Raw genomic sequence first — 26163 nt, 5'->3', positions numbered from 1 at the left:
GTTACTAAACTTCTTTCTTGGGTTAGAAAGGATCATCTTACTATAATTTTATAGGGGCTCTTTGTGCCTCTTTTAGCACTGGAATTTTAATCCCTTACTTAGTCACCCAAAATACTTCAGCCTTTTATGAACTTGCTCTTATGTTACTTAAATGTCTCTGTTTAAAAAGCAATATAAACTATGAAGCAATAAAGTCACTTTATTACATTTTCCAGGTTTGTTTTTAATTGTCTTTCAGAACAAAGTTGCCACTATTAGTTTAATTCAGGCCTTTCATCTGCACTCTACAAAATGGTTAGCCTCCAAATACTGTACTAAACAAACAAAAACAAGTTATTGGAATAAGAAAGTCAAAAGAAAAATTTAGAAATGAGTTGTGGGTTTTTTGCTTTTGGGGGGTTTTTTTGGGGGGGTGGGTTTTTTGTGTTCTTGTGTTATTTGTGTGTGTGTGTGTGTGTGTGTGTGTGTGTGTGTGTCCGTCAATCCAAAAGCACTGCTAAGTCCTAAATGGCCTTAGATAATTTTATATTTAAACTTTAATAGCTTGGTCACAGTCATAGTACCTATTGTATTATAGCAACATGCTTGCATTACAGAATAACCATATTTTAAAAGGATAATATCTAACATTAACCTTTCATAATCCACCACAAAATCTTCAGCATTCATTTTACTTATTTATTTATTTTTATAAGGTACCAATTAGTTTTTCCTTTTTAAAAAACATAATCAAGGTACACTGTATAACAAGCATGTCAAACTCGTGGCCCATGGGCCATGGGCTGCATATCTTGTTTATTTGGCCCGTGTTAGCCTTTGAGTTTGACATGCTTGCTACATAAGACCAATTAATTGAGAATCACTGTGTTCTGAGCCAAGTTCCAATTTTTTAGAGTAGCTGCAGAGGAATTTGGATAAAACAACAAGTTAATAAATAAGATATATCTGTGGGCAGGTTGAAACCTGAGATACTTTTTAAAATAGTCCTAAATCACAGTCCAAAATTTATATTGAAGTATATTACTAAAACGTTTTTTTCCTTTTAAGCACCAGGCCCTTGAATAAGCAGCTGTGTTCCTAGGACATATCTTAATTTCCTCCTCCTATTTGTTTTTGGCCTTTCTCGATTATTAAGGTAGTTATATTAATAACCATGCCCAACTATTAAGGAAAAACCTTTATATGAAACTTTATTCATGACTCTTTCCTTTACACCAACATAAGAAATAGTTCTATTGGTAAAAACTTTTAAGTTATTCTGAACTCTGAATGAAGTCTTAGCAGAATCTATCTCAAACACAGGACAGAGCATCTTCTGGAATTTTAGATGATGGGACTAGAAGAACCTCTAACTGTCGTATCCTTCCTATCAGGATGACCCTGTCTGGTAGCCTTATGTTCAATTGTGCAAACTACAATTAGGGGACCTAGTGAGAGTCCATAAAAAGGTGGGGTATTCTTTTTGACAATTCATTGTCCTACAGACTACCCCTTCAGATTGCCCAAGGTTGCATTTACAACAAGCATTTATTATTCAAATAATAACATTAATGGCAGCATTTGTCTTGATATTCTACTATCACAGTGGTCTCCTGATTTAACTATTTCTAAAGTTATTTTATCCATTGTTCACTGTTATGTGAACAATTATAGCCCTGTCTGATACTGGATTTTCCCAATTCTGAGGTGCACAAGAGTCAACATCTTCATGTGTAATTTTGAACAAAATTAAAAAAATGTACAAATTATTTTAATCACAGTTTTACTTGGTTTGCAAAATAATTTCAGTTGCTAAAATGAATGGGAAGAAGAGTTCTAGCTTGTTGCATGGCAAACACCTTGCATTTAGACTATAAGGTTTACTTTCCGCTTATAATATGCAATTAGCTTTTTCCTTCCTTTCATGATTTCTGTTCTTTCTTTATATATAAGCCCAGTGGCAGAATGGAGGCAAATGTAATACACACACACACACCAGAGTATAAACAAAAATTTGCCCAGTATTTCAAGATAAAAAGCCACTTAGTAATAATTAAGGGTACTTATAAAAACCTAAAATTTCCTTAAGGATTCTAAGCTATTGGTTAAAATCATTTTCAAATACATATGTGTTATAGTTATGATTATAGAAGGACTTGGAAAGCATTATTTCAAACTGTTTATCTAAATGAATTAAATGCACCTATATATATTGGATTGCTGTTTCGAACATTCTTAAACTGCACTTTTTTTTCTCAAAAAACTAGGTGGTCACACGTTCAGAAGGAAGAGTTCATACACTTACTCTGAGGGATGTAAAGTTAGAAGATGCTGGAGAAGTCCAACTAACAGCAAAAGATTTCAAAACTCAAGCCAATCTCTTCGTCAAAGGTAATTACAGGCTTATTTTCTTAAACATGTATAATACAAAGCTTCATAAATGCCAACTCTCAATTATCTTTAATCTTTATATGTTGAGTAACATAGATCATTATAATTCACCAAATATTCAAAGGTCTATTTTTACTTTTTGGCCTACCACAGGCTATTTTTTTTAAGTCAAAATTGACTAGCCTAAGGTTTCCTTCCTCTTCTGGTCCCCACTGTTTTTATTGCATTCAATAAACAGCTGGAGGAAGAATTATTATCAAACTAGGTATCTATCACTTTATTCACCAAGAGTTGGCTATTATTTCCTTGATGTTTGACATTTTTTAGAAATGCTCTTTCTCTGTTTGTGCAAATAATGATGAAACATCACTATTAGAGAAAAGCATTTGTGTGTAATTAAATCTTACAAATGAAACATAAAAATAGAAAAAGCCCGGGAGATACAAGAGGAAAGTTGAGGAGGTCCTGCAACTCTTCCAGAAGAAAGGAGAAATGCCATGGCTAATTAGTATGATTCTTTCAGAACCCCCAGTTGAATTCACTAAGCCTCTTGAGGACCAGACGGTCGAAGAGGAAGCCACTGCAGTATTGGAGTGTGAAGTATCCAGAGAGAATGCTAAGGTGAAATGGTTCAAAAATGGCACAGAAATTCTCAAAAGCAAGAAGTATGAAATTGTTGCTGATGGCAGGGTCAGAAAACTTATTATACATGGCTGTACCCCAGAGGATATTAAAACATACACTTGTGATGCTAAGGATTTTAAGACTTCCTGTAACCTGAATGTCGTCCGTAAGTATTCTTCTTACACAGGTCTTTTCATTTGCAACTCTTTGATAACAAAACAAACAAAAAAACCCACACAACTTTTTGCATGCCCTTCTTGGCCTAACTGCATTTCTTGGCAACTTATAATATTGATACTGACATAACCTGGTCCTCTAAAAAAAAATCCTTCTGATACATCTGGTGTGATAATGGACAGATTGCTCACTTTTCACTATGCTTCTCATAGTAGTCAGCAGATGTGCTCTTTGTCAACATGGGGTAAGCCTACTGTAGGGATGTCCTCATACAGATGAGAACAAACTGAATGCAAAAGACAAGAAGGGGGAGCTATGATTTAAAAAAAAAGAAAAAGAAAAAGAAAAGGAAAGCAATTTCCACTTGGGAGGAAATGAATCCTCCGGCGTGGGGAACAACTAGAAAATGAGCATGAAGTTTCCGTTTGAATAGGAGCATGCTAGAGGCCTGCTGTAATATGATAAAGCCCCTTTGCATAATGCTTTCTCCGAGAATAAGAATGGATAAGAAGATGGAAAGAAGCCTGGATTCTTTGAGTGCTGTGAATGAAGAGAGCTCCAGTGTTTTTAGCATTACTTCTTCCTCTGGTGAAAAATATAATGTCCTGTTACAAAATGCCACAAGCTAGCCCATTTTTTTCATTCATCCTTTGGTCCAGTGATAACATTTTTCTGTGTGTATTTTGTGCTGTACTTGCTATTTGATTTAGTTGCTTCTCTTCTGTCAACAGCTACAAAATAATGGCTGTGAATGTGCTTCCTTCCATACGTCGTGTACGGGTGTATTCTTTCTACTTTGTGGTTGCTCTGCTCTAGCCCATGACAGAGTAGCTTCTTGCGTCTCCTTCTTCTTTTTGTCATCTATTTTTGTCTCCACTCCACGAAGGCTCAGTTACAATGAGCCTACAATATCTTTAAGCCTATTCATTAGTATTTATGTCCCAGAGTCTCATTGATCAAAGAAAGCTATCTTGGGAGACACTCACAAGGAGCCCTGAAAGAAGGAAGGGCAAGGGGTTAGCTCTCCAATCCTGTACTTCTGCTGACTTAATTCTGGAGATAAATGACACAAGAGATATACAAAAACATCACCTTCCACTAAACACACTGCTTTGTCACACTAATAGATTTTATGGCTGACATATATGTGACATCTTCGAAGCTTATTTTTTTAAAGCTGAATGTATGTGGTTTCAATTGCAGATTCATGCCTTTCTGCCATAGACAAGACTGGTCATAGTGCTTTAAGCTGCATTATTGTGAATTCTGCTAACTTCTCAAAGATTATGCTTGTTGCACTAAACAAGATGCTGTTTCTTTGCTACTGGTGTTTCTTTGACAATATCAACTTTCAACTCCAGAGAGTATCAGTGGGGATTTTTCTTCCAGCTATTATTCAGGAGAACTGAGCTGGCAATAGAGAGATGGTAGGTAGGTAGGTAGGTAGGTAGATAGATAGATAGATAGATAGATAGACAGACATAATTAGTTGGACCTATAATATCCCACATTATTTTATGAAAATTACAGATATGTAAAAAGAAAAATATCATACCTAAAGGGCAGCTCCAAGTGATTTCAAAATCAATATAGCTTATTAAGATGAATAGGACCTGCAAAATACTCACAATTTCTAAATTTGTACCACAGTGTGTCAGAGTAAATTTCTAGAGAACATTTTGAAATCTGATGACTTTCTCTTACAGCTCCTCATGTGGAATTCTTAAGACCACTTACTGACCTTCAAGTTAAAGAAAAAGAAATGGCTCGGTTTGAGTGTGAAATTTCCCGAGAAAATGAGAAGGTCTGTGATTATATAGTTACTATCTTGTATTGTCAACTTTATGTTTACTTTTGGTTTAGCCAAATGGAATAAAAAAGTTAATCTCACCTATCTCTGATAATCATTCTACTTTTAGCTTAAAGATTATTACTTTAGTAAGAAAAACATACTTGATTTAATTGTTCTCTTTTTAGTATTATTTATTTACTATTGCTTGAAAAATACTGGACTCACAATCAGGAGATTTAGACATTATCAGTCTGAACCATATGAAATTGCTGTTTTCTTAGGTTAAAAATAATCACATATCAGCAGCTTCATATGTCTCAACTAAGTACTCCTGTTTGCTTACCATTGATCACCATTTGAATCTCAGTTTACACATCCAGAAAACAAATAGGTCTACATGATGCCTGAAGCCCTCTATGGCTCTCAACTTACACAATCCCATCATGTTTAATAAGTGATAATAGTATCACAGCAGCTCACTTTAGTAATAATTGAAGAAGTTTGTTCTTGATTTTATCAAAATTTATTTTACAATTGCAGTTGACATATTTTGGGGGGCTGAGTTGTATTTACCACTTTGGTTCTTCATACTATAAAGCCTATTGGTTGCTTTTAAAAAAAAAACAACTAAGGATCATATTTCTCTTGATACTTATCTGAAGGAACAACAAGAAAACGGATAAAGGTATTTATTTATCTTAAATATAGGTCCAGTGGTTTAAAGATGGTGCTGAAATTAAGAAGGGCAAAAAATATGACATCATATCTAAGGGAGCAGTGCGCATCCTTGTCATCAACAAATGCTTGCTGGATGATGAAGCAGAATATTCCTGTGAAGTAAGGACAGCACGGACTTCTGGCATGCTGACAGTACTGGGTAAGAGTAAAGTCTTTCTTTGCAGAAGTTTATGTGTTGGGGAAAAATAATAATTTCCATTGTAACTCAATTTTTAAAAAATTATTCTTGCAGAAGAAGAAGCTGTCTTTACAAAAAATCTTGCCAATATTGAAGTTAGTGAAACAGACACTATAAAACTGGTCTGTGAAGTCTCCAAGCCTGGAGCGGAAGTGATTTGGTACAAAGGGGATGAAGAGATCATTGAAACAGGAAGATATGAAATACTCACTGATGGACGAAAGAGAATCCTGGTCATTCAGAATGCCCAACTTGAGGATACAGGCAGCTATAACTGCCGACTCCCAAGTTCTCGAACTGATGGCAAAGTCAAAGTACATGGTATGACAATTACTGTGAATAATATTTTAAGGAATTTGTATTTGTTGTATTCAAGGTGCAAATGCTTAAGTTTTCAATATCTTGCAACTCTTTTCTTCCCAGAACTTGCTGCTGAATTTATCTCAAAGCCTCAAAACCTTGAAATACTTGAAGGAGAAAAGGCTGAATTTGTCTGTACTATATCAAAGGAAAGCTTTGAAGTCCAGTGGAAGAGGGATGATAATACACTTGAATCTGGAGATAAATATGACATTATTGCTGATGGCAAGAAGAGGGTCCTCGTGGTGAAAGATGCCACATTACAAGATATGGGCACTTATGTCGTCATGGTTGGGGCTGCCAGAGCAGCAGCTCACTTGACAGTAATTGGTAAATTTGTTTTTGCTTCTACAGTTTACTCATATTTGTATCTTTGGGCTTTCTTCATACTATAAAGTCTTGTTGGTTGCTTTCAGAAAAACTCAAGATCATAGTTCCTCTTAAGGACACCCGTGTGAAAGAACAACAAGAAGTCGTCTTCAACTGCGAAGTCAATACTGAAGGTGCGAAAGCTAAATGGTTCAGAAATGAGGAAGCCATATTTGATAGTTCAAAATACATCATTCTCCAAAAAGACCTGGTCTACACCCTCAGAATTAGAGATGCGCGATTAGATGATCAAGCCAACTATAATGTGTCTCTGACCAATCATAGAGGTGAAAATGTTAAGAGTGCAGCCAATCTGATAGTGGAAGGTAAGTCACTTCTATGGCATGAGTGATTTTTAAAATCAATTTCTATTATGAAAACAAAATCAACATTATTCTTCTTTACAACAGAGGAAGACCTTAGGATTGTTGAACCTCTTAGAGATATTGAAACAATGGAAAAGAAATCTGTCACATTCTGGTGCAAGGTGAATCGTCTCAATGTAACACTGAAATGGACCAAAAATGGAGAAGAAGTGGCTTTTGACAACCGCATTTTATACAGAGTTGATAAATATAAGCACTCTCTCATTATTAAAGACTGTGGCTTCCCAGATGAGGGTGAATACATTGTCACTGCTGGACAAGATAAATCTGTCGCTGAGCTTCTCATCATAGAAGCTCCTACAGAATTTGTGGAAAACTTGGAAGACCAGACAGTCACCGAGTTTGATGATGCTGTCTTCTCCTGCCAGCTGTCCAGAGAGAAAGCAAATGTAAAATGGTACAGAAATGGGAGAGAAATCAAAGAAGGCAAAAAGTAAGCAAAAGCTTCTTAATCTCTATTTCTGTTTATATATGCACACACACACACACACACACACACACACACACACACACACACTTTTGGCAATTTAGTGGTCATTGTGCAAGCTAACCAGTAAGTCAACCTCTCTTTTTAGATACAAATTTGAAAAAGATGGGAGTATACATAGACTCATTATCAAAGATTGCAGACTGGATGATGAATGTGAATATGCTTGTGGAGTAGAAGACAGGAAGTCACGAGCTAGGCTCTTTGTGGAAGGTACGTATTAAGTGAAAGGACAATTTTAGTATTAGTATCAGTTTATGAAAGTTGTTACTCCAAATACAAACATATTTGGATTATGATCTCACATTTTCTTTTCAGAAATCCCTGTTGAGATCATCAGGCCTCCCCAAGATATTCTCGAAGCCCCCGGGGCTGATGTTATCTTTTTGGCTGAGCTCAACAAAGATAAGGTGGAAGTTCAGTGGCTAAGAAATAACATGATTATTGTCCAGGGTGACAAACACCAGATGATGAGTGAAGGAAAGATACACAGGCTACAGATTTGTGATATTAAGCCCCGTGACCAGGGTGAATACAGATTTATTGCCAAAGACAAAGAAGCCAGAGCTAAGCTTGAACTGGCAGGTAAGTCCCTTTCTTTTATTTTCAAACATCCCCACAATGTCATAGATACTGTGTAAGTTTCAGGTTTCACAGTTAATTAGTGAGATAATGCTTGTGAACGCCCTTTATTCCTGTTAAGCCTTATGCTCATGTTAACTATGCTAATTTCTCTTACAACAAAGTGTCCTGAGTAAAGGGAAACTAATAGCATTCCTCTCTACACACCAGAATCTTGAACAATCTTTGTCACATGGCAGCTGTTCACTACCTTCTAGGATTAACCTAGCACCTTGAGAATCTTCCCAGCAAACCCAGACCTTGCAATAACCCAATTCTCTTCTGTTTTCCAAACCCCTGTCAGGCCTCTTAGGTCTGTTCTCATCTTGACTTAAACTTCTAACACATCCTTATAGGTTGTTATTATGAAAAAGCCATTAGTGTCTATCTTATACATAAGAAAAATGGTGTCTGGTTTATTTTGAACTAAGTGTGAGGTGCCTAATTTATTTATTTTTAATGGAAAACTTGTTTTGCACTATATTTAGTCCTCTGTTATTACTTTTGGCAAAGAATAGAGCTTTGATGGTTTTATATTATCCTTAATTCTCTATTCTCCAGTCCGATAATTTGCAATATGAGAACTCTAAACTCAGTTAGTGTGCTCTGCTGAAAAGTTACTGTGATATACATCTAAGGTTATGTAGCCAATATTTGCTAACAAATGCATAGTAAAGAAACTGTGGTATAGCTGGACTACAAAGGCATAACTCAAAAGCATTGACATGTTATTTTTCTCACTAGCGGCACCTAAAATCAAGACAGCTGATCAAGACCTTGTGGTTGATGTCGGCCAGCCTCTGACAATGGTGGTGCCCTATGATGCCTACCCCAAAGCAGAAGCTGAGTGGTTTAAAGAAAATGAAGCTCTGTCATCAAAAACGGTAGATACTACAGCTGAACAAACTTCCTTCAGAATTTTAGAAGCCAAGAAAGGAGACAAAGGGAGATATAAAATTGTGCTTCAGAACAAACATGGAAAAGCAGAAGCATTCATCAATTTACAAGTTATTGGTAAGCCCTGAGTCAATTGGACTTAATTGGCAAAGCACAACTAAAAGCATGGTAACACACTTAAAAAAAAAAATTACATGTGCATTTCAGATGTTCCTGGACCAGTGCGTAACTTAGAAGTGACAGAAACATTTGATGGTGAAGTGGGCCTCGCTTGGGAAGAACCATTAACTGATGGTGGAAGCAAAATCATAGGGTATGTTGTTGAAAGACGTGACATCAAGAGAAAGACCTGGGTTCTGGCCACTGACCGGGCAGACAGTTGTGAGTTTACTGTCACTGGACTACAAAAAGGAGGAGTCGAGTATCTATTCCGTGTGAGTGCAAGAAACAGAGTTGGCACTGGTGAGCCAGTAGAGACTGACAACCCGGTAGAAGCAAAGAGCAAATACGGTAAGAATTTTTAAAATAAATTGCAGAGTAGCTTATCTTTGCTTTTATCCCTGAAATAACCAAAGGCTATATTTTTTTTCTGTGATGAAATCCAGATGTTCCAGGCCCTCCTCTGAATGTAACCATCACTGATGTGAATAGATTTGGTGTCTCATTGACATGGGAACCACCGGAGTATGATGGAGGTGCTGAGATCACAAACTATGTCATTGAACTAAGGGACAAGACTTCTATCAGGTGGGACACTGCCATGACAGTAAGAGCTGAAGACCTATCGGCAACAGTCACTGATGTGGTGGAAGGACAGGAGTATAGTTTCCGGGTCAGAGCCCAAAACCGAATTGGAGTTGGGAAACCAAGTGCAGCCACACCCTTCGTCAAAGTTTCTGATCCAATTGGTAAGCCCATCAAAAAAAGGGGGCGGGGGGGAGTAACACCTTCATGAAATCCAGAAATTAAGCCTATCAATTAAAATAAATCAAATTGAAGTTAATGAAAAGGTAGAACATCAGGAAAATTTGAAAATTATAAAAATGTAGACTTCTACTGCTTCTATTTAGTGAATTCAGTGAACCTGGTATTTTAATGGGGATGGTAGAAATGGTTCCAGCACTGTCTTAATACATTGTCACTGATTTAAATGGTATGCTCCAACTCTTTCACTCCAGAGAGACCAAGTCCTCCTGTGAACCTAAATTCCTCAGATCAGACTCAGTCATCAGTTCAGCTCACATGGGAACCTCCTCTGAAAGATGGAGGAAGCCCAATCCTGGGCTACATAATAGAACGATGTGAAGAAGGGAAAGATAAATGGATCCGTTGCAATATGAAACTGGTCCCTGAACTGACCTACAAGGTAGGGCATTTGTATCTAAAAACCATATTCAGTGTATGATCATGCATTTAAATGTATATGTTTTTTACAAATATTTGATTCATAATTTTAGGTTACTGGATTACAAAAAGGAAATAAATATTTATATAGAGTATCTGCAGAAAATGAAGCTGGTGTTTCAGATCCATCTGAAATTCTTGGTCCTCTAACTGCTGATGATGCTTTTGGTAAGTGTATATTTTGTTTTTAGATTTGGGAACAGCACATAGCTACTTCAGGGTACAGGGACTTAAGTATAATACTGGAAACTCATTCATTTTTCTTCTTGGTAGTTGAACCAACAATGGACTTAAGTGCGTTTAAAGATGGTCTGGAAATTATTGTCCCAAATCCTATCAAGATCCTGGTTCCAAGTACAGGCTATCCAAGGCCAACTGCAACCTGGTCTCTAGGAGATCAAGTATTAGAAGAAGGGGATCGTGTGAAAATGAAAACCTTATCTGCCTATGCTGAACTTGTCATTTCTCCAAGTGAACGTCCAGACAAGGGAATTTATACACTGAAACTGGAAAATCCTGTGAAGGCAATTTCTGGGGAAATTGATGTCAATGTAATTGGTAAGTTACTTAACCTTTTGTTATCTAAAGTGATTTGACAGTATTCATAAATCTTGGTTCAAGCTATTAATGATATTGACTTCTGACTGTATTTATTCAGCTCGCCCAAGTGCACCCAAAGAACTGAAATTTGGTGACATAACCAAGGACTCAGTACATCTGACTTGGGAGCCACCAGATGATGATGGAGGAAGTCCATTAACTGGCTATCTTGTTGAAAAGCGAGAAGTCAGCCGGAAAACATGGACTAAAGTGAGTTTTTTTGTAGGGAGAGTAGGGAAATCTCACAATTCTGGGATGCCATGAAAAGTTTATATGTTTTTACTTTTACCTTGCTGTGATGCTTTTTTAAATGCATTAATGCTAATGCTTTCTGAGGTAGCTCAACCAAGATTTGATATAATTGCCTTATTTTGTGAACCTTACCAAATTTTCAACTAGGTTTGTTTTATAAAAGTAACAGCAACAACAACAAAAACATAACCACTTACTAGGTACCTGATTAGTAACCAATATGCCCCTATTAAGCTATAAGCCATTCTAAGGACATTAAGTATTTAATTCTTTCTGGTGGTCATACTTCTTCTCATTCCACCAGATTACCTTAGTTACATTAAGTATTTAATTCTTTCTGGTGGTCATACTTCTCATTCCACTAGATTACCTTAGTCGGTGTAATCTGTCCATTTTTTCCCCTCAGTTTATACTCATTAGTATTTTTATCTTGATTTAAAATCATATTTCTAATAACTAAGCTGATAGAAAAAGTCATCACCTTATTTGCCCCTTCTTAGTGTATATGAATCATGAAACAGATTCACCTTATATTAAGGGTCAAATATTTTATATATTACTTCACAGTTTTTCCCTAAAATGAAATGAATAACCCTGAGCATTCAAAACAACTTCCATTTGTATCCCTGCTCATGGTAAAAAAAATCTTCTGACTTGGGCAAAGGGTTTTGGGAAACAACTAATTAACTGTATTTATCTGTCCCAGGTTATGGACTTTGTGACTGACTTAGAATTCACAGTTCCTGATCTTGTTCAAGGAAAAGAATATTTATTTAAAGTCTGTGCTCGGAACAAGTGTGGCCCTGGAGAACCTGCATATGTTGATGAACCTGTAAATATGTCAGCTCCTGCAAGTGAGTACTTCCTTAATGATTTCTCACCTAGCCTCTTGTTACCTGTGTTTGCTTTAGACCTGGAGTTGAAATTATGAGGAAAATACATAGGGTGACAATATGAAGATTTCATAGATGGCCTATATAAGACTGACTCTCTCTTTAAAATCTTACAGCGGTACCTGACCCACCAGAGAATGTTAAATGGAGAGATCGAACAGCCAAGAGCATCTTCCTAACATGGGATCCACCTAAATATGATGGTGGTTCACGTATCAAAGGATATTTAGTTGAAAAATGTCCACGTGGTTCTGATCGATGGGTCGCCTGTGGAGAGCCAGTTGCAGAAACAAAGTATGTTTTTAAATCATATTTCTAATAACTAAGCTGCTAGAAAAAGTCAACAACTTACTTGCCACCTTCTTAGTGTGTATGAACTAGGAAACAGTTTTTCCCTACTATGAAATGAATAACCCTCAGCATTCAAAACAACTTCTATTTGTATCCCTGGTCATGGTTAAAACAATCTTGGCACAAGAGTAAATGTTTACTGTTACTAAAATGAGCTTTCTTTTGGAAAAAATCTAAATGTTAGGTACTTTTCGTTGAGGATTCCCCTGTTGTGCCTGTCTAATGTTAAAAAGTGCTGCTGTTGAACTAATCCCCTACTCAGGGTTTTCATTAGTTACAATATTGAAGCAACCCAGAATTGATTTAAAGAATACTATTGTTTTGGGGGTATGAATTTTGGAAATATTATGAATACTACCCGGTGGAACAGATTATATGCATTATAGTAAAATAACCTATTTTGCTTTCTGACAGAATGCAAGTAACAGGTCTTGAAGAAGGCCAATGGTACTCCTACCGCGTGAAGGCCTTGAACAGGCTAGGTGCTAGCAAACCAAGCAAACCCACAGATGAAATCCAGGCTGTGGACACTCAGGGTATTTATTTTTGTTGTTGTTTGTTTGTTTGTTTGTTTTATCAGCCAGGCCTCTGAATTTACTTCTGCTTGAACTTGTTAACATTGTAAATAATCTCTTTCCAATTCAGAGGCTCCAGAAATTTTCCTTGACGTGAAGCTCCTTGCCGGTCTCACTGTGAAAGCAGGAACTAAGATTGAACTTCCTGCCACTGTAACCGGGAAACCTGAACCTAAAATAACTTGGACAAAGGCTGATAAGCTTCTGAAGCAGGACAATAGAATCACCATTGAAAATGTTCCTAACAAATCCACAGTGACCATCGTCGATAGTAAGAGAAGTGATACTGGCACATACATCATTGAGGCTGTGAACGCCTGTGGTCGGGCCACCGCTGTGGTAGAAGTGAATGTCCTAGGTAAGAGAGGCTCTTGCTTTAAAAATAGGCAAACTCATAGCAGCCACCTTTTCAAATAAAACATTTTAAATGATTTTTTTCTGCATGTGTAATGTCATCCATAGATAAACCCGGACCACCAGCTGCTTTTGACATCACAGAAGTGACCAACGAGTCATGTCTTCTCACATGGAACCCCCCACGAGATGATGGTGGATCTAAAGTCACTAACTATGTTGTGGAGAGAAAAGCAACAGACAGTGATATGTGGCACAAGCTCTCATCAACTGTCAAGGATACGAATTTCAAGGCAACCAAATTAACACCCAATAAAGAATACCTCTTCAGAGTTGCTGCAGAAAACATGTATGGTGTTGGCGAGCCAGTTCAGGCCGCTCCTATAACAGCCAAATTTCAGTTTGGTAAGTTTCTCAATCAGTTGGGGGGAGAAAAAGGATGCTTGTGTCAAACTTGGACTTAGGTGTTATATTTATATATAGGACATTTAACACATATCATTATCTTGTCTATAGATCCACCTGGACCTCCAACTCGCCTGGAACCTTCTGATATCACTAAAGATGCAGTGACTCTCACATGGTGTGAGCCAGACGATGATGGCGGCAGCCCAATCACTGGGTACTGGGTTGAAAGATTAGATCCTGATACCGATAAATGGGTTAAATGCAATAAGATGCCAATAAAGGACACAACATACAGGTATGCCCACAATCTCTATCAAGATGTTAAAACTATTATAGTGCATACAAATGTTTATTCTTTATTCCTTTTGATTATACCTGATTATATATTACTATAATTTTTTAAATTATTTTTACTTATATTTTTTATTAGCACATAATTTGAAAATTGATATGAGTTCCAACCAAGGACACATTTAAGTTACTAAAAAATATTAACTTTCTGGAAGTTTCAAAGTGTTTGGTCTTCCAGGATATTATGATAATGATCATTGTTATAGTATTATAATTAGGTTGGTAAATTTAGCCAAATCTAAAGTGTGTGATAGTTAAAAAGCAATTTTAAATTTATTTTGGAATGCTTTCAGTTAAATTTCCAAATAAGTTTTTCACAATTTAAACAAATTAGCCTCTTCTATGTAAAATAAACAGGTTTCTGCTTCTTATCATGGTATTCAACTGGCATTTTATTCCTAATCCAGAGTGAAAGGTCTCACCAATAAGAAAAAATACAGATTCCGTGTGCTGGCTGAAAATCTTGCTGGGCCTGGAAAACCAAGTAGATCAACTGAACCAATCTTAATAAAGGATCCCATAGGTACTGTTTATATATTTTATGCGATTCTTTTGAAGCTTATACTATCTCCTTTTTGACAAATCTAAATGTTGATTTCCTTTCATTGGCTTGCAGATCCTCCATGGCCCCCTGGAAAACCAACCGTGAAAGATGTAGGCAAAACATCATTGGTATTGAGTTGGACAAAACCAGAACACGATGGAGGGGCAAAGATTGAGTCTTATGTCATTGAAATGCTGAAGACTGGAACAGATGACTGGGTCCGAGTGGCTGAAGGAGTTCCCACCACTCAGCATTTGCTCCCAGGGCTCATGGAAGGGCAGGAATACTCATTCCGAGTTAGAGCTGTGAACAAGGCTGGGGAAAGTGAACCCAGTGAACCCAGCGACCCTGTGCTTTGTCGGGAGAAGCTATGTAAGTCATTCTTGATGTTTAGGGTATATGAATTCTCCTAAAGTATATCTCAGAACTACAATATGAGAAAATATGAAAAACTCATTACTAGATTATTTCATCCTTGCCATACAACTTCCTAGATAATTTAGTGAAAACTGATTATTGGACAATAAAAAATTATACTTGTTTTTCTTTTATTCTTCTTCAGATCCTCCATCACCACCTCGCTGGCTTGAAGTTATTAATATCACCAAAAATACAGCAGACCTGAAGTGGACAGTCCCTGAGAAAGATGGAGGATCCCCCATCACCAACTACATTGTGGAAAAGAGAGACGTGAGGCGAAAAGGCTGGCAAACAGTAGACACCACTGTCAAGGACACCAAGTGCACAGTAACCCCACTGACAGAGGGCGCTTTATATGTGTTCCGAGTTGCTGCAGAAAATGCCATAGGACAAAGTGACTATTGTGAAATTGAGGACTCTGTCCTGGCCAAAGACACCTTCAGTATGCTCTTTAACTTAATCTCTATGACACCATTTGTTGTGGATTATCACTGTTCCCTCTGGTTTTTCTAACCATTGACTATTTTGTTTTCAGCCACCCCTGGACCACCCTATGCTCTCACAGTTGTGGATGTGACAAAACGACATGTCGACCTGAAGTGGGAACCACCTAAAAATGATGGTGGAAGACCAATACAGAGGTAGGATTTTAATTAATGCATAAAGAATAATTTACAAATGGCTGAAAATTCTTAACTTTGTTTTTTTCTATTGATGCTAATGAAATGCTTTGTTATTTTGATAGATACATCATTGAGAAGAAAGAAAAGTTAGGTACCCGTTGGGTAAAAGCTGGAAGGACTGCAGGACCGGACTGTAATTTCAGAGTAACTGATGTCATTGAAGGCACAGAAGTCCAGTTTCAGGTTCGGGCAGAAAATGAAGCTGGAGTTGGTCACCCAAGTGAACCCACAGAAATTCTGTCAATTGAAGATCCAAGAAGTAAGTAGTGCTGACTATACAAAGAATATTGTCTAGAGCTTAATGATGAGATTGTGGATATGAATGGTTCACTCTTTTTTCAGGTCCACCTTCACCTCCCCTTGACCTGCATGTAACTGATGCTGGAAGAAAACACATTGACATTGCTTGGAAGCCTCCAGAGAAAAATGGTGGAAGTCCTATTATAGGATACCATGTTGAAATGTGTCCAGTAGGCACTGAGAAATGGATGCGAGTTAATTCTCGCCCCATAAAAGACTTAAAATTCAAGGTTGAAGAAGGTATTGTTCCTGATAAGGAGTACGTGCTGAGAGTGAGAGCTGTCAATGCTGTTGGTGTCAGTGAGCCATCTGAAATCTCCGAAAATGTGGTTGCCAAAGACCCAGACTGTAAGAACACAGTTCCTTTTATAATTAATAAAACAGGCTTTACTCATGCATTGCATTTTGACATACTCTTTTATCCTCTTTTGGTTTATATCTTACAGGCCAGCCAACAATTGATCTGGAGACTCATGACATTGTTGTTATTGAGGGTGAAAAATTAAGCATTCCTGTTCCCTTCAGAGCTGTCCCAGTTCCAACCGTTAGTTGGCATAAAGATGGCAAAGAAGTTAAAGCAAGTGATAGACTAACAATGAAGAGCGATCACTTCTCAGCAAACCTTGAAGTTCCCAAGAGTGTCCATGCCGATGCAGGAGTTTACACTATTACACTGGAAAATAAGCTTGGCTCAGCAACTGCCTCCATCAATGTCAAAGTCATAGGTAAGCATTCTTTGATAAAACACCAGTCATTCCTCATGTGTTGGGAAAATAGTTAAGTTTGTCATGTTAGTATAAATTTCTTCATGAATTGGCCATTTGTAAGCTAAATGCCCTTTCAGATTGTTTCTTTCAATATGAGAAGCAAAACAATTGTAAAGAGACATAATAGGTAGTTAAACTCTGATTAGACTAAATTACTTCTGTATGTTTAGTACTAATTTAAGCAAAAGATATAGAATACCCAAAGAATGTTAAAATAACCAATATTCCTATTAGTTGTCTTTGCATTGTTCCATAGTCTTCTCAACTAGGGTAGTAACATTTTCTGCCCCCTCCTCCCAAACACACAAATGGTGTTTGGAAAGTTGGAGGCCATTTTTTTCTGAGAACAAAGATTAAGGGAGAGCTACTGACATTTAGTAGTTGGGGGCCAGGGATACTACATGACTTGCAGTGTAAGGGACACTCCTGTATCTCAAAGATTGTCCCACCCAAAATGCGAATAGTCCCACTTAGAGAAAGAGTATACTAGTAACATGACTTTTCAGATTACAATAGTAATTATAAGTTTTATTTTCAATAGGCCTACCTGGACCATGCAAAGATATTAAAGCAAGTGATGTGACCAAGAGTTCTTGTAAATTAACCTGGGAACCACCAGAATATGATGGTGGAAGCCCAATTCTACATTATGTCCTGGAACGCAGAGAAGCTGGGAGGAGGACATATATACCAGTCATGTCCGGTGAGAATAAACTATCTTGGTCTGTAAAAGACCTCATACCAAATGGTGAATACTTCTTCCGTGTTAAAGCTGTCAACAAGATTGGTGGAGGCGAATATATTGAACTAAAAAATCCAGTCATTGCTCAAGATCCAAAGCGTAAGTTTTGGCATGAATGCAATATAGCTAGGAATTGATATGCAATTTATTTTAAGAAGATGGACTTTCCTATATTAACAGTTTTTCTCTTGCTCTTCAGAGCCCCCTGATCCACCTATAGATGTTGAGGTTCATAATCCTACAGCTGAGGCAATGACTATTACATGGAAGCCACCTTTGTACGATGGAGGGAGCAAGATAATGGGTTACATCATAGAGAAGATTGCTAAGGGTGAAGAAAGGTGGAAGAGATGCAATGAACACCTGGTACCAGTCCTGACCTATACAGCAAAAGGACTTGAAGAGGGAAAGGAATACCAGTTCCGTGTGCGAGCAGAAAATGCTGCTGGTATTGGTGAACCTTCTCGGGCCACTCCTCCAACCAAAGCTGTAGATCCTATTGGTAAGTTTTGTTTAATTGGGTTGGTGTTTTCCCATTATCAAATAAATGAGAATAATGTTTTTTCAGATATTTTAATCAGAATTGAAAACAATTATTGTTTTTTCATCATTACAGATGCCCCAAAAGTCATTATGAGAACAAGTCTAGAAGTAAGACGAGGTGATGAAATAGCACTTGATGCAACAATTTCTGGGTCACCTTACCCAACTATTACATGGCTAAAGGATGAAACTGTGCTTACACCAGAAGAAATGAAAAAACGAGTAGCACCCACAGTTAGGAGAAAGAAGGGTGAAGTTCAAGAAGAAGAACCATTTGTCCTGCCACTGGTGGAGCGCTTGAGTATTGACAGTAGTAAAAAAGGAGAATCTCAGCTACGTGTCCGAGATTCTCTTCGACCAGACCATGGCCAGTATATGATCAAAGCTGAAAATGACCATGGTGTCGCGAAAGCTCCTTGTACTGTCACTGTGCTGGGTAAGTAGTTAAAACTACCCTTCCCACTGGAAGACAGTCAACATAAGTGTTTTAGTAAAACTCAAATAAAAAGTTTGTTCGGGGGCAGTTAAAAGAAGTGGGAAAAGGCTTCAGCAAGGAATCCTTAGTCCCATTTTTTTTTCCTGCTGGCTATGTAAAAGAAATCAACCAACCTTGTTATTCATTAGCTAATGTGATACAAAGATAGACAGATATAGGAAAATGAAAAGTTTATGTCAAAGGAAACACGCTAACATTTAAATTTTCTGCTGAAACCATTTCTACACAAATTTTTAATCACCATTCTCTTTTGAAATATTAGATACACCAGGACCACCGATCAACTTTGTATTTGAAGATATTAGAAAGAACTCAGTCCTCTGCAAATGGGAACCACCCCTTGATGATGGTGGCAGTGAAATTATAAACTACACCTTGGAAAAGAAAGATAAGACAAAACCTGACTCAGAATGGATTATTATCACTTCAACACTCAGACATTGCAAATATTCAGTGACAAAACTGATTGAAGGAAAAGAGTACCTCTTCCGTGTAAGAGCTGAAAATAGGTTTGGCCCTGGACCACCTTGTGTTTCAAAGCCACTTACAGCTAAAGATCCATTTGGTAAGGTTCCATTAGCATCTAAATTTTGCCTTTTGATCATATGCACTGCTATATACATTGTCATAGCTTTTGAATTTGAATGTTTATGTCATACTAAAAAATTAATTCAAATATGTTATTTTTTCTTTAATCAGAACCACCCGATGCCCCTGATAAGCCCATTGTGGAAGATGTTACCAGCAACAGTATGCTAGTGAAATGGAATGAACCAAAGGACAATGGCAGCCCCATCTTGGGTTACTGGCTTGAAAAACGTGAGGTTAATAGTACACATTGGTCTCGTGTCAACAGAAACCTTCTGAATGCTTTGAAGACCAATGTAGAAGGCCTATTAGAAGGACTCACCTATGTCTTCAGAGTATGTGCCGAAAATGCCGCTGGACCTGGAAAGTTCAGTCCCCCTTCAGATCCCAAAACAGCGCATGATCCAATCTGTAAGTAACATCTTCAGAAGAAAGTGGGGTACAACATGGTGATTATATACTTGAAAGTTGTTAAGACAGCAAATCTTAAATATTATCACTACAAAAAATGGTAATTATGTGAGGGGATAGAGATGTTAATAAGTTATGGTAATCATTTCACAATATATACATGTATCAAATCATGCTATATACCTTAAACCTACATATATGTTACTAATATTTCAATAAAACTGGAAAATCAAACAAAATATAGCAGTGACTATGGACACTATATGGAGGTTACAATGTAAAGTTTTAAGCATCCGTATATGTAACTTAAAAGTTTCACAAAACAGTACTTACCCATGTTATATGCAATGCACTATGAAAAACAAGTGGGATAGGTAAGCTACTGTACATTTTAAAACCATCAATGAGTTTTGATTTGTATATCTGCATTCATTCTAGCTCCACCTGGACCACCTGTCCCAAGAGTCGCTGACACAAGCTCCACAACTATTGAACTAGAATGGGAACCCCCAGCTTTCAATGGTGGTGGGGAAATTATTGGCTACTTTGTCGATAAGCAACTGGTTGGGACAAATGAATGGTCACGCTGCACAGAGAAGATGATCAAGGTCCGTAAGTACACTGTCAAAGAAATCCGAGAGGGTGCTGATTACAAACTCCGAGTGAGTGCCGTCAATGCTGCGGGTGAAGGACCACCTGGAGAAACGGGACCTGTTACTGTGGCTGAACCTCAAGGTACTTAAAAGTTATATGATAAAGGTTATGGCTACTTTTCTGGTATGGGCTCATCCCCCCCCCCTTCTTCCTTGGGCTAATGTTTGACTGTTCTCTATCAACAGAGCCTCCATCTGTGGAACTAGATGTTTCTGTTAAGGCTGGAATACAAATAATGGCTGGGAAGACTCTCAGAATTCCAGCTGTGGTAACTGGCCGTCCAGTGCCTACCAAAGTGTGGACCATAGAAGAAGGAGAACTGGATAAAGACCGTGTTGTAATAGAGAACGTTGGAACCAAATCTGAACTAATTATCAAGGAAGCATTGAGAAAAGATCATGGCAGATATGTGATCACAGCTACCAATAGCTGTGGTTCCAAATTTGCAGCAGTCAGGGTAGAGGTTTTTGGTAAGGAATGTTACATGGATTTTTAGAGGATTTTCAAGTTATACTATTTTATTGCATTGACTTTTTTCATTGTTTTATTTTGCAGATGTCCCTGGCCCAGTTCTTGACTTAAAACCTGTTGTAACAAACAGAAAGATGTGTCTGCTGAACTGGTCTGATCCAGCAGATGATGGAGGAAGTGAAATCACGGGCTTTATTATTGAAAGAAAAGATGCCAAGATGCATACTTGGAGACAACCCATAGAGACTGAGAGATCTAAATGTGATATCACAGGTCTTCTTGAGGGACAAGAATATAAGTTCCGTGTGATTGCCAAGAACAAGTTTGGCTGTGGCCCGCCTGTTGAAATAGGACCAATTCTTGCAGTTGATCCACTAGGTAAAAGAGAAGGTTTTCATTGTGTGTATAAAGTAAATAATGTTTGTTTCTATTTATAGCTTCAAACTCCCAATAGTATCAAGATCTATAGCTAGGGAGTAATAAGAAAGGTAAATCTAATAACTACTAGCACCTTTAAGAATACCATATTTACTATAATTTTAATATAATTTTTGGCTCACTGTAATTTTTTATACAAAACCAACCATGGTTATATGTACTAAAAAAAACCTGAGTTTACTGGAGTTTAGCAAGAACCTAAAATAATTTAGAAATATTATATCTTAACAATAGAATACACTGAAGTAATTAATTTAATAGCCTTGTAGTTAAAGAGAGTTCATTGTTTTTGAAAGGTTACAGGACAGATATTGCCTTAGGATAAATGTCTTAGTCTTCCTTTAGATCTCAAGTAGTCCCCACCCTGGAAGGCCCCAAACCAGGAAGAGCCATCAAGGAATAAAACCAACCATAGGAAATCTCCTTGACCAATATGAACAAATATGAAACCCTAAAATTGCACACACTGGTAATGCACATTTATATGTCATCCAAGAAAACAAAGTCTTGGGACCCATTCCCCAAGAGACAGATGGTATTATTTCTCCACCACCACCTAAAAAAAAACAGTTACCTCCTATACCACTCACTGTGACAGTCATCTCAGAATTTTCTCTATAGTCAAGTTGTATCAGAGTATTAAACACATATGGGCTTCCACTACAGACCTCTGCTTTGGTTTCAGTAATCTATATATAAAAGCCTAATATTCTAAGTGTCCAACCGATAGGTCGGTCGACTGCTCAACCAGTTGCCATGACATGCACTGACCACCAGGTGGCAGATGCTCCAACCTATTGGTTAGCTTGCTGCTGGGATCCGGCCGATTGGGACTGGGCGAGAAGGGCCAAACACACCCTGGAGCCCTCCTGTAGTCCCTTCCCAGCTGTCCTGCTGGCCCTGATCGACCCCAATGGGGACTTGGCAAGACAGGCTGGACATGACCTGGAGCCAGCCTGTGGTCCCTCCCCAGCCTCTAAAATATATCTTCTAATTAATTTCCTTTCACTGTGCACAAATTCATGCACTGGGCCTCTAATAGTCAATAAGAGTGGATGGGGTCTAGTTTCACCATTCAAAGCTTATTCTTTTGGTTTTTGTCCTTTGGGACACCAAACTAAAGCATCATTATATAAATTCTCTTTCCACCCCATTTTAAGCCCACACTTGAGGCAACATGACTCAAAGCGTGTTCAGTAGACATATCCACTGTCTGTCAATAAAACTTTACTCTCAGTTGGTCATCCAAAGCAAATATTCACAGACCCACTCTCCTAGTTCATTAAGATTGGAAGCTTCCCCAGTGACAGAGGTAAAAATATCGAAAATGCTAAATATAAAAAAAGCAGACATGCCCCTCGATTTACTTTTAATCAATCTCAATGCTAAAGTTTACTAAGAAAAATTCTGTCTTATATGAATGCCTGTAAGTAGGGAATGGAGATGTTTGGAGAAGGATTTTAAAGATGGGTATTATTAAGATTAGGTCACACAAAAACATTTTTCACACAATTAATTTGAAGTGAAATATTTCTTATATGAACATTTATTTCATGTTTGTCATTTCAACTTGCTTCTGGTTAAAGGTCCTCCAACGTCTCCTGAGAGGCTCACATATACAGAAAGAACAAAGTCCACTATCACCCTTGACTGGAAAGAGCCCCGCAGTGATGGTGGCAGCCCCATCCAAGGCTATATCATTGAAAAACGGCGTCACGACAAACCTGACTTTGAAAGAGTTAACAAGCGACTCTGCCCAACCACATCTTTTCTGGTTGAAAACCTTGATGAACACCAAATGTATGAGTTCCGTGTCAAAGCTGTCAATGCAGTTGGTGAAAGTGAACCATCCCTGCCTCTCAACGTGGTCATACAAGATGATGAAGGTGTGGAATCTGAACATAATAATAATTTTAACGTAATTTACAGCGTTGCCTTTATCTCATAGGTTGAGCAAATATCCTTATGACTCCGCTAATTTTCTCTTGTCCTTCTTTTTCACAGTGCCTCCAACTATTAAATTGCGCCTGTCTGTTCGAGGAGACACTATCAAGGTTATGGCAGGAGAGCCTGTTAACATTCCTGCAGATGTGACAGGCCTTCCAATGCCTAAGATTGAGTGGTCCAAGAATGAAACTGTGATTGAAAAACCCACTGATGCACTGAAGATAACCAAGGAAGAAGTATCCCGAAGTGAGGCAAAGACTGAGGTTATCATTCCCAAAGCAGTCCGGCAGGACAAAGGCACTTACACAATTACAGCTTCCAATCGCCTTGGCTCAGTCTTCCGAAATGTCCATGTTGAAGTATATGGTAAGCAACATGCTTTCTTATGTCAAAACGAAATCCAGTGTCTGTTTAAGAATTGCCTTCTCAGTCTCCTCTTTTGGTTCCTTTCCAGATCGTCCATCTCCCCCAAGAAACCTTGCTGTTACAGACATTAAAGCTGAATCTTGCTATTTGACATGGGATGCCCCTCTAGACAATGGTGGCAGTGAAATCACCCATTATATCATTGACAAACGTGATGCAAGTAGGAAGAAATCTGAATGGGAGGAAGTCACCAACACTGCCGTAGAGAAGAGATATGGGGTAAACTCTTTTAAATATTTTCTTATACACATTAAAAGGGCAAGACCTTGAGTAAACACCAGTCTAGCATAACCTTGGAACTTAATGATTAAACTCAAAACCAAAAAAAAATCTCATTGTAGTTTGTAGCACCATGCACATAAGGCCACTTGATAAATACAATTATTTGATATACAAATTCTCTTTTAATTGAGAAATCCACTATTAGGTATGGGAAGTGTTCAACCAAAGAACTTGTATGCATATATGCATAACCCATGGACATAGACAATAAGGTGGTGGAGGCCTGGGGTGGGGGCTGGGGCAGGCTATAAGAGGTTAATGGTAGAAAAAAGCAGACATATGTAATACTTTCACTAATAATTTTTTTAATAAAATAAAAAATAAATTTAGATATTTTCATTTTAAAAGCTTTCTCCATGTTAGAGTCTACATATTTTTAAACTATATATATATTAGAGTTTATAGATTTATTTTTTATAGTCTTCTCTACCAAAATAATTAATTTTAAAATAAGTGAAAATCAACATAAGTATATTCTTTTTTTAAAAATTACTATTCATCTGATTTCCAGCTCTGGAAACTTATCCCCAATGGCCAGTATGAGTTCCGAGTTAGGGCAGTGAATAAATATGGAATCAGTGATGAGTGCAAATCGGATAAAGTGACCATTCAAGATCCTTATCGCCTTCCTGGAGCTCCGGGAAAACCAAAAGTTTTAGAGCGCACCAAAGGGTCGATGCTAGTGAGCTGGACTCCTCCTTTGGACAATGGCGGCTCTCCAATTACTGGCTACTGGCTGGAGAAGAGAGAAGAGGGAAGTGCCTACTGGTCACGTGTTAGCCGAGCACCAATAACCAAAGTGGGATCAAAAGGCGTGGAATTTAATGTTCCTCGTTTGATTGAAGGTGTTAAATACCAGTTCAGAGCAATGGCAATAAACGCTGCAGGAATTGGCCCTCCCAGTGAACCATCAGATCCAGAGGTTGCAGGAGATCCCATATGTAAGTATGCTTCCATTTCTGGAATTTACAAAGGGCAAAGCCACTAACTGAATAATTTTGCTTTTAAATTTCTTCTATTTTTCTATGCCAAATTATTTTATTTTTTTTAAGTTAGAAGTTTCATACTTATATAGACTATCAAAAGTAGGTATGTATATGTGTATATATATTTATTTATATACATACATACACTATACACAACTATATATATGTATATATACATACAAACACAAACATAAAACCATATAGTTTTTAAACTCTTGGATTAAACCTAGTACTTGTATGAGAAATCACATAACAATGACCCTTGACATAAGCTCCTCTCTGCTCCCATACTTTAATAAATCCGATCTCATTCGATACTATGGAAAGTTATCTCCCTCACTAAATAGTCAGAACCTCCAGTAGGAATTGAACAAAAAGCAAAATGTTGTTAAATATTCAGTAATATTTATTGAAAAAAACGTATAAGATTCTCAAGCACCGTCTGTGGGGTCAACTAAAAGGAAAAAGACTTCTAAAATATCTATGAGCAGATCAGTTCAAAAATTAAAATTCCATGGCCTTAATGATTAATTGCATTTATTGTATAATATATCTGATTAGATTCTCTAGAAAAAACTTTTGCTATTTGTTGAAAAGTTCTATATGGATCATAATGTATAAAATGAAGTAGTAGCCACTCATTCACTCAGTAAGGTAGTACTGAACATGTGATATGGGCAAGGAACTATGCTAGGTACTGAAGAGGGAAGAGCTGTGGTTAAAAAGATCAATAGAGTAAAAGAATTTCTGAAATTATAAATCACTGTCAAGAATGTAAAGGATTGTTATGTGATTATTGTAGTCCAGGCATGTGTAGGGTCTTAAGATTAGTTTGTATTCTGAACTAGCCCCCTGTTTAAAAAGTTTGAGGACCTCTGTTGTAGACAATGACTGTGTAGGGTCGTAAGATTAGTTTGTGTTCAAAAATTTACCAGCTAATGATAAAATCATTTTTAATTTTAATTTTATGGTGAATTAATTAAAATGTTTCTAGTAGAACATATTGCAGTATCTCTTCAAAGGGATCTCAAAAATAAAATAGCTTTTCACTAATCATGTGTAAATAGAATACAGATCTATCTAGAGATCAAAGTAGTCTTTCTAATCCCAATTAGTTGTTTGCTTTTTTTGTTTTTGCACTAATGCTAACTGAAAATAGACTATTTTCTATATTTCTCTATTCTAGAAAGTAATTTATTCTTTTGGCATTCCTATTTTAATATTCTAATCAAGTAAAAATAAAAAATGATCATGTCCAGTACAACATCCCTGTGGTAT

General features: G+C 37.3%; 1 protein-coding gene across 1 annotated transcript in view; it reads left to right on the top strand.

Moving 5' to 3' along the window:
* TTN (titin) overlaps positions 1 to 26163 on the top strand; it is a 282573-nt gene that overhangs the window by 180617 nt on the left and 75793 nt on the right. Inside the window, exons 199-240 of the mRNA XM_014546416.1 lie at positions 2247 to 2370; positions 2894 to 3160; positions 4878 to 4975; positions 5672 to 5840; positions 5934 to 6200; positions 6303 to 6569; positions 6656 to 6934; positions 7019 to 7427; positions 7570 to 7694; positions 7800 to 8066; positions 8847 to 9116; positions 9207 to 9509; positions 9605 to 9907; positions 10178 to 10365; positions 10457 to 10571; positions 10677 to 10961; positions 11062 to 11213; positions 11962 to 12109; positions 12265 to 12442; positions 12914 to 13035; positions 13145 to 13432; positions 13537 to 13833; positions 13945 to 14131; positions 14595 to 14710; positions 14804 to 15103; positions 15294 to 15593; positions 15687 to 15792; positions 15897 to 16093; positions 16177 to 16482; positions 16581 to 16859; positions 17443 to 17742; positions 17843 to 18145; positions 18260 to 18622; positions 18945 to 19247; positions 19382 to 19681; positions 20120 to 20416; positions 20521 to 20805; positions 20891 to 21184; positions 22831 to 23130; positions 23249 to 23557; positions 23646 to 23836; positions 24411 to 24840. Of these exons, the coding sequence (XP_014401902.1) occupies positions 2247 to 2370; positions 2894 to 3160; positions 4878 to 4975; positions 5672 to 5840; positions 5934 to 6200; positions 6303 to 6569; positions 6656 to 6934; positions 7019 to 7427; positions 7570 to 7694; positions 7800 to 8066; positions 8847 to 9116; positions 9207 to 9509; positions 9605 to 9907; positions 10178 to 10365; positions 10457 to 10571; positions 10677 to 10961; positions 11062 to 11213; positions 11962 to 12109; positions 12265 to 12442; positions 12914 to 13035; positions 13145 to 13432; positions 13537 to 13833; positions 13945 to 14131; positions 14595 to 14710; positions 14804 to 15103; positions 15294 to 15593; positions 15687 to 15792; positions 15897 to 16093; positions 16177 to 16482; positions 16581 to 16859; positions 17443 to 17742; positions 17843 to 18145; positions 18260 to 18622; positions 18945 to 19247; positions 19382 to 19681; positions 20120 to 20416; positions 20521 to 20805; positions 20891 to 21184; positions 22831 to 23130; positions 23249 to 23557; positions 23646 to 23836; positions 24411 to 24840 (10387 nt within the window). The remainder of the gene's footprint in view (positions 1 to 2246; positions 2371 to 2893; positions 3161 to 4877; positions 4976 to 5671; positions 5841 to 5933; positions 6201 to 6302; positions 6570 to 6655; positions 6935 to 7018; positions 7428 to 7569; positions 7695 to 7799; positions 8067 to 8846; positions 9117 to 9206; positions 9510 to 9604; positions 9908 to 10177; positions 10366 to 10456; positions 10572 to 10676; positions 10962 to 11061; positions 11214 to 11961; positions 12110 to 12264; positions 12443 to 12913; positions 13036 to 13144; positions 13433 to 13536; positions 13834 to 13944; positions 14132 to 14594; positions 14711 to 14803; positions 15104 to 15293; positions 15594 to 15686; positions 15793 to 15896; positions 16094 to 16176; positions 16483 to 16580; positions 16860 to 17442; positions 17743 to 17842; positions 18146 to 18259; positions 18623 to 18944; positions 19248 to 19381; positions 19682 to 20119; positions 20417 to 20520; positions 20806 to 20890; positions 21185 to 22830; positions 23131 to 23248; positions 23558 to 23645; positions 23837 to 24410; positions 24841 to 26163) is intronic.

Source organism: Myotis brandtii, unplaced genomic scaffold, assembly GCF_000412655.1.
Source record: "Myotis brandtii unplaced genomic scaffold, ASM41265v1 scaffold112, whole genome shotgun sequence".
NCBI lineage: Eukaryota > Metazoa > Chordata > Mammalia > Chiroptera > Vespertilionidae > Myotis > Myotis brandtii.
The sequence above is the reverse complement of the archived record's forward strand: the minus strand, read 5'-3'. Positions and strand labels throughout refer to the sequence as shown.